Source organism: Rhizophagus irregularis, chromosome 29, assembly GCF_026210795.1.
Source record: "Rhizophagus irregularis chromosome 29, complete sequence".
NCBI lineage: Eukaryota > Fungi > Glomeromycota > Glomeromycetes > Glomerales > Glomeraceae > Rhizophagus > Rhizophagus irregularis.
This window is the reverse complement of record NC_089457.1, coordinates 884935-900617: the sequence shown is the minus strand read 5'-3', so window position 1 is coordinate 900617 and position 15683 is coordinate 884935. Positions and strand designations below refer to the sequence as shown.

At 29.3% G+C, this 15683-nt stretch overlaps 5 protein-coding genes across 5 annotated transcripts; 3 read left to right on the top strand and 2 right to left on the bottom strand.

The window, feature by feature from the left end:
* Positions 1-1048: 1048 nt before the first annotated feature.
* Positions 1049-4112, top strand: OCT59_019548 (uncharacterized protein). The gene is made up of 7 exons (XM_025308402.2): positions 1049-1918; positions 2020-2472; positions 2565-2654; positions 2734-2897; positions 2974-3158; positions 3236-3922; positions 3996-4112. Exons 1-7 carry the CDS (start codon positions 1355-1357, stop codon positions 3998-4000), a joined length of 2148 nt encoding a protein of 715 aa, XP_025188794.2. The 5' UTR covers positions 1049-1354; the 3' UTR covers positions 4001-4112.
* A 252-nt stretch (positions 4113-4364) lies between these two features.
* OCT59_019547 (uncharacterized protein) lies at positions 4365-4746 on the top strand (the record flags this gene model as incomplete). Its single annotated transcript, XM_066143605.1, has 2 exons — positions 4365-4388; positions 4456-4746. The coding sequence occupies 2 exons, from the start codon at positions 4365-4367 to the stop codon at positions 4744-4746; spliced, it is 315 nt and encodes a 104-aa protein (XP_066005340.1).
* Positions 4747-6364: 1618 nt separating this feature from the next.
* Positions 6365-10740, top strand: OCT59_019546 (uncharacterized protein). The gene is made up of 7 exons (XM_025308969.2): positions 6365-8928; positions 9010-9118; positions 9197-9314; positions 9398-9522; positions 9608-9816; positions 9882-10216; positions 10309-10740. The coding sequence occupies exons 1-7, from the start codon at positions 6538-6540 to the stop codon at positions 10499-10501; spliced, it is 3480 nt and encodes a 1159-aa protein (XP_025188793.1). The 5' UTR covers positions 6365-6537; the 3' UTR covers positions 10502-10740.
* Positions 10741-10771: 31 nt separating this feature from the next.
* On the bottom strand, positions 10772-12576 carry OCT59_019545 (uncharacterized protein). Its single transcript, XM_025312858.2, has 7 exons — positions 12462-12576; positions 12343-12396; positions 12179-12254; positions 11929-12095; positions 11685-11862; positions 11468-11605; positions 10772-11394 (listed from the first exon to the last, which is right to left on the bottom strand). The coding sequence occupies exons 1-7, from the start codon at positions 12545-12547 to the stop codon at positions 11053-11055; spliced, it is 1041 nt and encodes a 346-aa protein (XP_025188792.1). The 5' UTR covers positions 12548-12576; the 3' UTR covers positions 10772-11052.
* A 628-nt stretch (positions 12577-13204) lies between these two features.
* OCT59_019544 (uncharacterized protein) lies at positions 13205-15324 on the bottom strand (the record flags this gene model as incomplete). The annotated part of the gene is made up of 6 exons (XM_025312857.2): positions 13205-13339; positions 13416-13866; positions 13950-14121; positions 14198-14944; positions 15022-15066; positions 15138-15324. The coding sequence occupies 6 exons, from the start codon at positions 15322-15324 to the stop codon at positions 13205-13207; spliced, it is 1737 nt and encodes a 578-aa protein (XP_025188791.1).
* Between the last annotated feature and the right edge of the window lie 359 nt (positions 15325-15683).

The following is a 15683-nucleotide window of genomic DNA, read 5'->3' as shown; positions in this document are numbered from 1 at the left end:
TATAGTTGACTTTTTCTTTAATGTCTTATAATGCTTATTTTTTAGTCCTTATATATTTTTTATTTTCTTATTTGTATAAGTTAAATGTATATAAATAAGCGATATTATAATATGACAAAACCATATCTATAAAAATAAAAAAAATGAAAGTTTAGAATCTAATTAGAATTTATATTTAATTAATTGCTTATTTTATATTATTTTTTCTCTTTTTTACAATATTTGTAATTTAAATTAAACTGATAATATTAATTAATAAATTTCTTTACTAACTAGTATTTTGTAGGAACTGAACAATTTAATTAATAAAGTTTACTTGATTTAAATATTATATTTGGAAATATTTGCTGTAATATTTATTAAACATTACTGATATTTTTGTTATTATACTTTGCAAATTATTATCTTTTTCATATAACAGCTTACCTTTTTTTTTTTAAAAAAAAAGCAATTATTTATAATATAATTTTTTATTTGATTTTTAATACTTATATTTATTATATAAAATTTATATTATTAAAGTATTTAAAATAAAATAATTAATTATTAAGCAAAAAACAAATGTAATAATAAAGAAGACTAATTGCTAAAAAATAGAATTAATGAATATAAATAGGAAAATAAAAAAAATAAATATTTTTATAGTGAATTTTAAAATAATAAATAAAATAAAATATTTATTTATCAATAAAAAAACCCTAATTAATGCTATAAAGTAAACTAAAATAAAATAAAAATCATACAAATACAATTTACTATAATTAAGTTTAAATATAAATTTATTTTGTATAATTAAATTTACTAATATAATTATGATAAAATATAAATTTTTTGACAAGTAAAATAATCAATAACAAATATTTTCAATTTAATAATTATCTAATTTTAATTATATATTACTCTAAAAGTTTTTAGCAATATGTATTTTTTATTGGTATCATTAATGTACTTACTGTACTTATTGTACAATAGCTGATCGTATTACATAATTACTATATCAATATTTTCAATAATTTCAAATTTCAAATTTACGCCGAGAATTCTGAATATTGAATTACCTTATAACAATATTTGTCATACTTCTTTTAGAAAATTCTTTTGAACTTTATTAAATTAGAGAAAAGCTTTGAAAGAATTCAGCAATGGAATTAATTAGTCATAAAGTCAAAAAATAACAAACAAAAAATTTTAATCTAAAAAATCATCATTATTGCAATCATAACCAAATTTAGATTTATTGCGTTATTTTTGGTTGTAAAACATAAAATCAATCTTGGCATTTACTCATTCTTGATATTTTGAAATTTCTTATAAATAATCCCAAATTATCTAATTTTAATATTATTAAACAAATATGACAGTAACAGATGCTATAGAAGGTGCGATAGAAGTTACAAAAGGGTTAAATGAAATAAAATCGTCAAATTTAGCTTTCGCAAAAGAAGCACTTCAGATAACAGCTCAAGCAGGCGAGGCTATAACACCGTTTATACCATTAATTGGATTAGCTGCCACTGCAATTGTAGAAATAATAAATATATATCAAACTTCACAATATAATAAAAGGATTTGTAATTCACTATTAGATAGAGCAAGATTATCAGAAATCGCAATCGATCAATTAATTCGTAGAAGAAAAGAAAATGAAAAAAATTTTAAAAGTCAAGTATGGTATCATGCATTTAATAGATTCGTTGTAATTTTAGGTAAAATTAAAACTTTCGCTGAAAAAGTTTCACAATTACAAGGATTTAAAGTTTATTTTAAAGCTAGAAGTGTTTCAGAAAAGTTTAATTTACTTATGGATGATTACGATAATGCTATGAAAGATTTAAATTTTACTATGGCTATTGCCAATGATCAACAAAGACAAATTGATAGTGAAAGTTTGAAAGCTGATTTAAGTGAAATGAATGAGGTCGTATTTCTTTTCTTTTTATTTTCTAATTTTTATTTTATAATAATTTTACATATGGTTAATTAATTTAATTTGATAAATTTTTTTTTTAAAAAAATCAGTTTCTCGAAAAAATTGGTGATAATATCGAAGAGAATAGTATCAAAATGTCCCTCATTTATGAAGAAGTTCAAAATATAAAATCAATGATATCAAAGTCTGAAATTAATGAGACGAAAAGAATAGATAGTAATAAATTAACCGAACCAGTAGTAGGAAGACAGAGTGATACGCGTGGGTTTCGGGGAAGAACAAAAAGAAGAATGTATATGAATGCTATTGAAGTAGCTTGTAGAGCTATTAATATTCCTGAAGAAGATTCTCCTGATTATAAAATTACGCAACGGTTTTTGGCTATTTGTATAAAAGCTACTCAATCACCAAATATTATTCAATTTTACGGGCTTTCAATTATTGATGGTGCTACAGTTATGGTTTTAGAATGGGCCGAGCTTGGAAGTTTAAGGGAACTATACAAAGAAAACAAAATTCCTTTAATTCCTTTGAAACTAAAGGTTTGTTAATATCTTCTCACTATTTTTCTTAAATTTTATCGTCTTAAAATTTTATGTCACGCTATATTTTTTGTATTTTCTGCATTTTATAGTTATCTTATGCACTTGATATTTGTCGAGGTGTCGCCTATTTAAACGCATTAAATATTTATCATCATGATTTGAAATGCAGTAATGTAATGGTATGATCATTCTTTTCTTTCTAAATTTGCATACATAACAATCGATGAAATCAAAATTTATTTTTTTTAAAAAAAAAAGGTAACAGAAAGAAACGTAGCAAAATTGACAAACTTTTATTTTTCTCGTGGAAAAGATCATACGAGCACATCAATGGCTGGTCGAATTGAAGATGGTCGTTGGCTTGCTCCTGAAAAATTAATAGATCCTAAATACCGCTATGATCATAAATGTGAAATTTTTAGGTATATTTAGAAACATTTAATTTTTAATTTTATACACCATAAATATTATCTAAAAATATTATATATTTGTTTGTAGCTTTGGAATGCTCTTATGGGAATTAACTTTTGAAAGAAAACCCTATGAAGATATGGAACTTGAAGATATTTTAGATCATGTGATCAGTGGTGAAAGAGAAAAAATTCAATTTGAAAATAGTCTTGCTTTACCTGATTCATCTGATGCTAAAATCCAAAAAGGATTTGAAGAAATAATTAAAGAAGGTAAATCACTATTCATATAAAAAATAATTATTTTATTTTAAGAACTGAATAGTATCTTGACTTTTTTTTTATTGAAGCCTGGAATCAAGATCCTAATATTCGTATAAGCATTACGAAGTTATTGATTCAATTAGATGATTTATCTAAGAAGTATGTTAAACCTGGTTGTTCGCCAGGCCTTGAACCTCAAGAAATTGCGAATTTTGATATACCTTCCAATTCACTAAATGATAAGGGTGACGAAATCCCCGATGATGTTGATTTTAGTAATATTGATGTTGATTTTGAGCCGTTGATTCCAATTAGTGAAGGTGTAAAAGCATATAAGGAAAAAAATCATGAAAAAGCATGGAAATGTTTTAATGAACAAGCAGAAAATCAAAATAGTCTTGGAAAATATTGGAAGGCTTTCTATTTATGGGGGGGTTTATTCAATCAAAAAGACAAATTAGCTGCTTTAGCATTATATAAAGAGGCTGCTGATGATGGTATTACTGATGCTCAATATCGTTATGCATTTGCTTTACTTGATAAAGATATAAAATCAAAAATTCAAACCAATTCTAAAGAAGAATCTGTTAAATATTTACGAATAGCTGCTGAAAATGGCAGCGGAAGCGCACAATTTCAAATAGGAGAAGGATATTATAATGGAAATTTAGGTTATGCTCAAAATTTAGAAATGGCAAAACTTTGGTATAAACGAGCTGCATTAAAAGATGATAAAAAAGCCAAAGAAAGATTAAAAGCACTAGGAGTAAATGGTAAGTAACTTACTTTATAAAAGAATAAAGAAAATACTGTAAGTTATTAACATAATAATTTTTTTTTTTTTAGATTAAATTACTTTTTAATTCAGAAATCATCATATCACAATCAATTATTAAATTATATTAATTATATTAATTATATTAAATTTTATAAACATCATTTATTAGCATAATAACTATTAATTAAAAAAGCTAGTTTTCCATGACGTGATTCTGATTAATAATCATTAAAGAGCATTTTAACTCGATTTAATAAATGTGAGGCAAGAATAGTATACTTCAGGCAGTAAAAATATTAAAATATTATAAATATTATGAACAACTGATATAGGTATTGACTAATCTGAAGTCTTTTTCATAAGAAAAATTATATTAAATCTATAGAGAATGCGATCCCCAAGGAAGAACAATAAATCGCGAGAGAAACTCACGCAGTATGATCCCTTTCGGTCAATTTCAAGTATTTTCGAACAACAAACGGAATTTCTTTTTCTTTAAAGCAATTAGAAAATGAACAATTATTTTAGGGCAAAATTCAAGAACCGTCCATCAATGATGAATGTGGAATGAAAGGCATAATTATGATCGAGAGAAATTTAGAAATACGACAAGATATCAACTTACAAGATGCGAATGGAGTATTGAAAAAAAATTTGCAAGAATTGTCAACTGATAGAACAAAATACTCTCAAGATGTGCTCTCACTTTTTGATTTATTGAAAAGTGAATATCATCCTGTGACGAGACTAACAATGATATCTTGTATGGATAATATTATCAAAGATTGCCGATCTACTGATTATCGACCTTCAAAATGATGTCTGTAGTTCAGCCAATGGTATTTGTGGTCTCGTATTGATGATAGCAATGATACTCGGATCCTTTTCAACAGGATTATCTTTGCTTTGTCAATAAATATACCAGTGAACGAAGTTGCTAAAGAACCGGCGGAATCATGTGGTACGTTGGGACTGTAGTAACTAAGGAATCCAAACGATTAAAGGAATAATCGACGCTCCAAAAAAATCCATATTAATTTAGTTTAAAAAAAAACGTTAATTTTCACATGCTTTTATTATTTTTGCGCTGTATGCTTATACTGTACGTAGAATAATTAGAAATTTATACTAGTATAAGAAAAAGTAAACAGAATATATGTCACCGCTTTCAAAGAGGGAAATAAGCTCCATTTAATGCAAGACATTCCGGACGGATAGTTTGTTTCTATTAACGCAGATAACCAAACACACCTCCGAAATTATGTCTCAACAACATCATTACACTTATTTCTATTCACTCTATTATATTTTTTTACCGACGAGGATTTTATTTCTGCAAACGCGAATTACAGAAATCTAATCATCATATATATATAATGCTGCACCAAATTTAAAGCATGCAAGATGACTACATAACCACAGTGCCACGATGCCGATATTACAATATATATATATATATATGATAATATAATGTTTTTCTCATAAAAGCATAGAATCCGGCTTTCCTTTAAATTTATTCTTGTTTTGCGGTTTTGATTGATGATATAAAGTTCGTCAGCAAAGTACTTAATAAAATTTATATTTTTGCCAATTTTATCAGTTTTTCGAATTTTAAAACTTAATTTTAAATTATGATTAGTCAAATAAGTTCAAGTGTAATTTGATTATCTAATGAATTTTTTTTCTTACGAAATATTATGAATATTACGTTATTTTTTTCACGACTTAAATTCAAAAATATTAAATGTAACTATTGATAAATACTTTCTATTAAATTTTATAGTATCTTGTTACTAAAGATTTTGTAATAAAGAGAGATATATTAATAAATTATCAATCTCTATTGGAATAAAGCAATTATTTGCTTGGATCTAGCATAAGTAAGTTCTAGGTGAATATGCGTCACACCGTGTGTAGACAGACAATTCTCTCGTGCATAAAATAGGTGTCATCATTCTATTTATAAATAAAGAAACTTTAATATTTATTGACTAACTAATTGTAATAAATCAAAAATTGAGAAAAATTGATCATATCCAAATTTAACGATCATAATAGATGGAAACACAATATTGTGCGCAATTCCTTATTCAGCCCAATATCTTTATATCCGCAGTAAATAAACGTTAATTATGCACTTACTATATTGCTAATCTGTAATTGTGTTAGATCAGGTTGCTTTTTTACGGTTCGTTTCAAATATAATCAAATTTGATCTTATAGATTGTTATCAACTTTTCCAGATTTCACCAAAAGTTCATAAATACTAATTCTGGTATAGTTGAAGCTGTATTTCTGTATTTGGCATATGATACGAGTTTATTAATCACACTCAATCAGATATGATCTTAATAAATTATAGCTGGTAAATCATATGACTTTAATTATTTGGTATAAATATTTGATGATCAATTCTCGAGACTCCATAGAAAAAAATCTTTTTTTTTCATTCTTTGGAGTTCGATTTAAAATTCTAATGTTATTTTTGGATTTTAATTCCAAAACTAATACGTTACTTTGTATATTCATTGACGAACGAAACGAAAAAAACAGATAATAATAGTAATATTAGTAATAGGCAGAAGATCTGCGTTAACTTTTGAAGGGACAATGGATCAAGATGCAATTAGTGGAACTAATGAAATTGATCAAACGAATACGACGGAGGCTAAATATGTATACTATACAGAGAAACGACATATTTCTACAACTGTTCAGAACCGAGAGGAAGGGTCGGTTCAAGATTGGAGAATGCGTGAAAGACTTAAGACTGTATCAGGTGCTTTAGTTTTGTGTTTAAATATTGGCGTAGACCCACCAGACGTGGTTAAACCGAGCCCTTGTGCTAAATTAGAATGTTGGGTTGACCCTTTTGCCCTTCCTCCGGCAAAAGCTTTGGACGCAATTGGTAAGAATCTTCAAGCTCAATATGAACAACTCAGCATTAGAACTCGATATAGACAATATTTAGATCCTTCAGTAGACGAGATGAAAAAGTTTTGTACAAATTTAAGAAAGAGTGCAAAGGAAGAACGAATATTATTTCATTATAATGGTCATGGTGTCCCTAAACCAACAGCAAGTGGAGAAATATGGTGTTTTAATAAACACTTTACTCAATACATTCCAGTGTCTTTAGGTGACTTACAATCATGGTTAGGATCTCCATGTGTTTACGTTTATGATTGTTCTGCTGCAGGAAATATTTTAGAAAGTTTTAAACGTTTTGCGGAACAACGATATATAGAAGCTGCTAGAGCTGAATCAAGTTCAACTCCACAAGCGCCTCCTAATATTCAATTGGCTGCTTGTGGACCCAATGAAACCTTACCGATGCATCCTGATCTACCAGCAGATTTATTTACATCATGTTTAACTTCTCCAATAGAAATAGCTTTAAGGTGGTTTGTTTTACAAAATCCCTTACCATCATCTCTTACGGTTGATATGGTATTGAAACTTCCTGGTAGATTACAAGATCGCAGAACACCATTAGGAGAATTAAATTGGATTTTTACAGCTATTACCGATACCATTGCTTGGAATGTATTACCCCGAGATTTATTTAAACAATTATTTCGACAAGATCTCATGGTTGCTGCGTTGTTTAGAAATTTTCTGCTGGCGGAAAGGATCATGCGACGTTATCAATGTAATCCCATGTCTCATCCTCAATTACCGCCCACTTACGATCATCCTATGTGGGACTCATGGGATCTTGCTGTTGACATGTGTTTAGCACAATTACCAGCACTTTTAAATGCTGATGATGGAGGTCCGGAGGTTGAGTATAAACACTCTAGTTTCTTTGATGAACAATTAACAGCATTCCAAGTTTGGTTATCAAGAGGTTCGGTTTCGCTAAAACCACCTGAACAATTACCAATAGTGTTACAAGTACTTCTTAGTCAAGTACATAGATCTCGAGCATTAGGTTTATTAAGTAAATATTTGGATTTAGGACCTCGTGCTGTTAGTTTGGCATTGTCAATAGGTATCTTCCCATACGTGTTAAAATTACTACAAAGTCCTGCTGCAGATTTGAAACCTCCTTTGGTGTTTATTTGGACTAGAATTTTGGCTGTTGATAGGTCTTGTCAACAAGATTTATTAAAGGACAATGGTTACACTTATTTTGTGAATATCTTGTCTCCTAGTAGTATGTTAAATATTCAAAATGAATCTGAACATCGTGCAATGTGTTCTTTTATTTTAGCAATATTTTGTACAAATTTTAATCAAGGACAAGTCGCATGTAAAAAAGCTAATGTTTTACATGCATGTTTAGCTCGTATTAGTGACGTTGACGCACTTTTACGACAATGGGCCTGTTTGTGTATCGGTCAATATTGGACTAATTATGTAGATGCAAAGAGCGAGGGTATTGAAAATCAAGCCCATATAAAACTTTTTAATCTTTTATTGGATCCAGTTCCTGAAGTTCGTGCTGCAGCACTTTATGCTTTAGGAACTTTTATTGGTGATTTGAATCGCACTGAACAAATCGTTAATATTGAGCAGAATATAGCAATTAGTGCTCTTGATGCCATTAATGATGCTTCCCCTATAGTCCGTCGAGAATTAGTGATCGCTCTTTCTCACATAGTAAATGCATATGCTGAACAGTTTACACGTGCCGCTTATGAGGAATTACAGGAAATTCGGAGGAGAAACTCGACGGCACGACAACCAGCAGTTCGATCAAGTTCCGTATACACGTGTATTTGGAAAGCACTATTGAATTTATCAGCTGACCCTGACGTTGAAGTTTCTCAGCTTGCATCAACGGTTATTGATTATATTCATGATCAGTTGTTAGAGTCACATCATGCCGAAAATGTTGCATTGACTATACGGCAAGTTTTACAAGAACAGAGTTCACAGGAGTCTGAAACTTTTCGACAGTTTTTAAATAGACCTCCCCCAGCAGATGGTGTGTTACCTCTCAAATCAAAATTTTTTGATTGGAGTTGCGAATACTTTCGAGAGCCTCAAATGAGAGTAAATATATTATTATATAAAAAAATAATAATTTTTTCCCTTAATTTGACTAAAATTTAATTTATTATTTTTTTTTTAAAGCCCGCTGAATCTGAACAACAGGGTAGCATCGATGATAATGAAAGATCATGGCGTCGAAGGAGAAATGAAAGTATAATCGAATCGACTCGACCATTAAAAGAAGTAGCTGGTTTGTACATATAGATAATAAAAATTTAATTTATTGTTTATTTAAAATTGCGCTAACATATTGTTCCATCGTTACAAGGTTCAAGTCGATGGAATAAGCAAATTGCATTTTTTAATAATGATTCTGAACCTACAAGATTATTATTTCACCAATTCGAACCGCATTTAATTGTTGCTAACGACAAAGATATGATTAGGTGAAGTATTTAATATATATTGGTATTTTGATATGTAATTAAATATTATACTAAACAAAATTGAATAATCTTTGTTATGATAGTGTTTGGAATTGGAGAAAACATTACAATACACATTCCTTTTCTAATGGAAATCCGCTTGGTAGCAAAATAACGACATTAAAATTTATCAACGAAGACGAAATTTCAATGTTATTGACTGGATCAAGTACAAAATTTTTAATTTCTTATTTTTTTTTTAATTTCTGCAAAGTATTAAACCTATCTTTTTTTCCTTTAATTTGCTATAATAGGCGATGGTGTAGTACGTATATATCGAAATTATAGTTTACCGTCATCTACAGAATTAGTAACATCATGGCGTGCTATGCCAGAAATTATGGCTAACAACCAAAGAAGTGGACTTGTTGCTGAGTGGCAACAAGATCGTGGGGTTTTGTTAGTTGGAGGAGACCATAATATGGTTCGAGTTTGGGATGCACCACGTGAAATTACGATAAATGTGAGTGAATAATTTGAATTATAATTTTGTATTATTAAATATTGACATAAGATACTTTTTATTAGCTTATTCCTACTAGAACCGGTAGTCCAATTACTAGTCTTACAAGTGATGGGGGAGATATTTTTGTCGCTGGTTTTGCAGATGGAGCAATTCGTGTATATGATAAGCGTATTCAACCTAGAGACGCCATGATATTGACTAGCAAAGAGCACAAAAATACTATAACTAAAGTTGTATGGCAAAGTGGGGCAGGACGTGAATTAGTTTCAGGAAGCAAGTCAGGCGAAATTAAATTATGGGACATTCGAGTAAGCCATTCAAAACTCACTATATTTGATTCCAATACTTCCGAAATGAATGCATTGGATGTTCATCATCATGCAAATGTTGTTGCTAGGTAATATTAATTTAACGTGGTTTTTTGTTTCTTTTGATATATAATATATAATAATAGTTTAAATATTTTATTAATTCATCAAAAATTTTTAGTGTTTATTCCAACCAACTTATAAAGGTTTGGAACACAAATACTGGAGCAAATCTATCAGTTACTCGATATAACACTGGATTTCTTGGATGGGGTGCTCAAGTTACTTCGTTAGCTCTTGCAGGTCATCATATGGTCATGGCAATCGGTGCTACTGACAATTATTTATCGCTATACGGAGTCGCTAATAATTAGTTTATTTATTATTATTATTATTAATTGATATCAATCACTAAATTATAGTTTATTTTTCATTTTCATTATTATTGTATTCGTTACTATCGCGTTTACACTATTTATTAGAAGAGAACATTTGAATTTTTAATATTTATTTTTGATTATTTGTAAATTTTTTTTTTCTACAAAGGTATATATAATATTTATTATTATTTATTGGATTTGCTAATAATTACATAAATTCTTATATTTAGTTAATACTCATTTATTGGTTTCGAGTGGAGAATTATACAATTTAACCAAAATTTAGTAGCTGGTATTTATTTATTTCAATTGTAAATTTCTTTGCATTTTTAAATATATATATACACATAATAATATATAATTATATTAGTACTATATAGTATTTAGAATATGTCTTTCATTATATATTTTACAAATTTGTAAGCTTTGATATTCCGTCTTAAATAAAAATTGATGGACATTAATTTCTTTCACAAATATGAATTTATTATTTATTGCCTTCTTTTTAAATAAAAAACCTAAATATACAGTTTATATGTGCATATTTAAACTAACCCAGGGTAGGGAATTTTTTCTTTAGGAAAAGCTGGACCAACAAGTTTAATATTAATATTAGCTAGCCAATGGCCTGCATTGATACATTCGTCGATGGATTTGCCTTGAACGTATTGACTTAAGAATCCACCAACAAAAGCATCACCTGCTCCATTGGTATCTTCTATTTCTTTATCTTCTATTGGAATAATTGGATACTCCTTTATTGTGCCATCTTGATACCCTACGATAGTTGATTTTGCCCCATGAGTAATAATTGCGACACGTTGGCGTTTTGTATTGACTTTTGGTAATTGTGCCATTTTAATAGCAATTTCTTTTAGATCTTTAGTCTATAACAAAAAAGTTAGATATAAAATTATAATAGTAAAGATATAAGTTTAATAGTTAATATGATATATTTACCTCCCAGCCTTCTGAGGTAGCAAATGCTTCAGCTTCGGTTTCATTACCAATAATTATATCCCAATAAGGAGCTACTTCACTCATGGGCTTTTTAAAAGCTTGACATATATATGTTGCTGATATATTCATAATTAATGTCTATATCATTGAATTTTTATTGCTTAGTAATTTTTATTTTGTTAAAAGAAAAGAAAATTGTGATCTGTTAGATACTTGCTTTATTATTTTCAGCTGCGTGGTTAGCAATTTTTAAGATAGAACTAGGTGATACAGCTAGAAAAAATCCCGAAATATAATAACACTCGGCGTTTTCTACAATATTCCATTTTTGCGGTAAATTTAAATGATCTGATTCATTATAACGTTCTGCGGCTGATAAATTTGCTATCAAAGATCTATAATAAAGTATAATATCTTTAAATATTAATTTAAAATATATATTATATGAGTTAATTAGTTACCTGTTATGACCAGTAATAATGACACCGCAAGTTCCCGTTGGATAATCTTTATTGACTAAATAATCAACTGTTAAGCCTTCATTAGTAGCTGCGTTTCTCATTTCTTCAGCAAATTGATCATCTCCAACACATCCGAAATAGGCCGTAGTTTTAGGTGGCAATAAATACTATAAAAAAAAAAGAAACAAAATAAATAAAACATAATATTTATTATCAAATAATTTTAGATTTGAATAATTAAATTCAATACCTGAGCACCACGAGCAGAATTTTGAGCTGCACCTCCTGCTACGTAAACAGGTTTATATTTAAGAAGTTCTTCATACCTTTATTATTATATAAGTTATATTTTAATTTTTTGTGAAAAACTTTTAAATCAAAATAATCAATTTAGTAATTAATGTATACAATTACAATGGTTTATGCTTTTCCTCGGCAAGAATAGCTCCATTAGGATCAAGTCCATATCTAAAACATAAACTCGTTTAATTTTTTCCCTTCAATGTTAGTCCTATAAATCAATATAAACCCACTTTTTAAGTAAAGAATCGTCGCCCTGAACTTGGATATCCAATAAAGGATTACCCATACAAAGAAGTTTAAAATTTTGTTCAGACATCTCTTTTTTTTTAAAAAAAAATTTAATTTAAGCAACTATGTCCCGAGATCTTTACTTTTATCGATCACTATTCTGATTCCGGCTTATTATTACCCAATTTGGAAAAACATACCGTACATAATCATATAATCTTGCAAAACTTAGTTTTTATTAAACTGGAAAAAATATTGTTTATCCACGGCTATACTAATTTTTGCCACCAGGTTCCCATTGGATCCGAGCTCGAATTCCATATAATGACGGCAGACATGGGTCCGGATGATTACAAATGATTCACTAATTAATGAATTAATGGAAGTAGGGGCGAAAATTAGTATAGCCGGCACATACTACTTATCAAATATATACAAAAACATGTCAGTTTTATTGATAATGATGAATTTTTTTTTAGCTGTATATTGAAGATTACAAAATATACCACAATGAAGAAGTGAGAAAAATGGATATTAGAAATTACAGTAATTAATAAATTATGAAGTGATTAAATATATTTATCTAGATTAAAAAAAATTTTTTCTTCTAAAAATGTTTAACAATAATGGATTGTAAGGTAAAAAGTTAACAAGCCAATTCTCATATAAATCATAGTCTTCAACGAAGTATGATTTAATAACTTCGCTTTGCTTAACAAACAAGTAACAAATGGTAAGAATTGACTTAAATGTTCCGAAATATTGTTTGACGCCTTTCTGGTCTAATTTTACGGATTCGTTTAATTTCCATAATATGTGTTTCACAATATTGTTTGTTATCAAAACTATAATAAATATTTGTAAGAGGTGTTTGACATTCCTATAACATTTGAAAATAAATAAATATTAATGTTATAATGAGATAAACCATTTTTGAATACCATATTTATACTTACGAGACAAACAAAACAACTTGGATGATATCTCCAACCTTCGACTGTTTGTACACAAGGACCTTCAATAGGTTCATCACAAGTTTTACAGAGGGAATTATTTAATTTGTGATAGTGACGTCTACAATATGGTGCATTCTCGAAGACATAGAATGATTTGTCTGGGAAAGATTTGTAACAAGTATGGCAACCGAAGCATTTTACATGCCATTTTCCCTCAAGTTTGCCATCACTAGCACTAACGGCTTCTTTTTCTACAGGTAAATTACATCTTCTACATTTTGGTAAAAATAAGTCCGTGAAATCATTTGGACAATATACATTGCCTTCTCTTTCTACATGTCCCACATTTGGATCTATTGGTTTACGACAATGTGCACAAAGTAGATGATCTGAATGCCATGTCTTACCAAGCGCCCACATCGTAGTAGCTTGAGATACTATCTCAGTTTTACTTTACAAATTATACCATTTGATATAAAAAAGCTTTAGTTATTTTTGAATAACCTATTAAAAAAAAGTACCATATATACATACCAATAAGCACAAATATCACGGCCATTTTTACTTCTAGGCTCATCAAGTTCGAATGAATTTGGTGGAATTTGCATACTATCCATCTCTCTCATCAAATCGTTCATCAAATCATCAACCTTATTTCCTTCATAAGAATCAGACGTATTACTTCTACTTCCTTGATCATACCTTCCTGTAAATTTTATAAAGAAAAATAAATAAATATTTCATTATTAACCGAAGAAATATTATTACGGCCTTATTTCTACCTTGTGATGATTGTGGCACGTAAGGTTTTGAAAAAGGTGGTTGTGGACCAACCTTTTCTTGCGAAATATTACGAGGTGATTGTCTAGAGCTATCATAATTATATGGTGATTGTCCATTCTGTCGGTCATAAGTAGGTTTACGAGAAGGATCAAAATCTCGCAAATATGGTTGATTAGATGATGGCGGTGGTGGACCACGCATATAATCGTTATAACGGTCATTAGGATTTTGATTTCGCATATAACGATCATCTGGTCTTTGAACATATGGATCATTAGGAACTCTAGGTTTACCCGTTCGATAAGGATCATCCATATTATAACGGTTATTATTTTCATCGAAAGGCTGTTGTTGAATGTATCTATCATTATTAGGAAATTTTCTTGGATCAAGTATTCCACGATCTGATGGATAGCCCTGTCCATATGGATAGTCATTACCATTAATATTATTAAAATTGTCCTGTGGTCTATCAAATCGCTTAGGGGTAGTAGGATATCCATTATTATAATATTCTTGGTTATTGTCAATAGGTGATGTTGGAGAGCTTCTAGGAGATTGTGATGATGAATTGATTTGTTTACCGGTCATTTGTTCATATTTTTGTAGGAAATTTGTGGGTCCCTTAGGGCTCGATGTAGATGAAGGCGGAGATGTGTATTTGCTGCCTGAATACCCAGAATAACCGGAATCTGTAGGTGAGGGAGAAGTATCATATGGTGAACGACCAACATCATAGCTATTATCTAAGCAATTAATTAGACAATGAATTAAATACACAATTTCAATTAACGAAAAAAAAAGTTGAATTGATTGATCATACCAGACACTGATAATGGATTAAGGTTCGGTCTAAGTATATTATCAACTGCATAACAAATAAAGGTAAGTTGATGCTTTATTTGAAATATAACTACTTTAGTCAAGCTTAAAAAATACCTTGTCTTGAGGAAGGAGTTTGATTTTTAATAGTAGGTTTTCTATAAGCACTAGGTAAGGCAGGAACAGCAGGAGCAGCCTGGCAAATGTGTTCACCTAACCTTCGAAACTCTACCATTTCCCCACAATCTGAACATTTTACTGAAGGTAGTAATTGACTAATTCGCGTATCTTGTTGAACATCCATTTTAAGTTCGTTTTCGAAAGATGTGAATATTCGGTTTTATTAGCAAAAGCCAAATTCGAGAAAACAGTAAAAGGTTATTAAAATATATACATAACTCCCCCGAAAACGGGTATCCCAGTTTTAAACCCTGGGAGGGTAGACACTTCGTGAAACAGCTTACTTACTTACGCATGAGCGTTTGCGTTGTACATAATTATGACATAACGAGTTCGTCAAAAAAATGAAACGGCAAAAAAGGTGGTTTATGGAAATGATATACGAAAATTGATTTCAAATGTTCAAATGTTTCAAATTCAATTTATATATTTTAATATAACAAAGTTCAAAAAAAGCTTTCTTAAAATGGCTAAACGGGTATT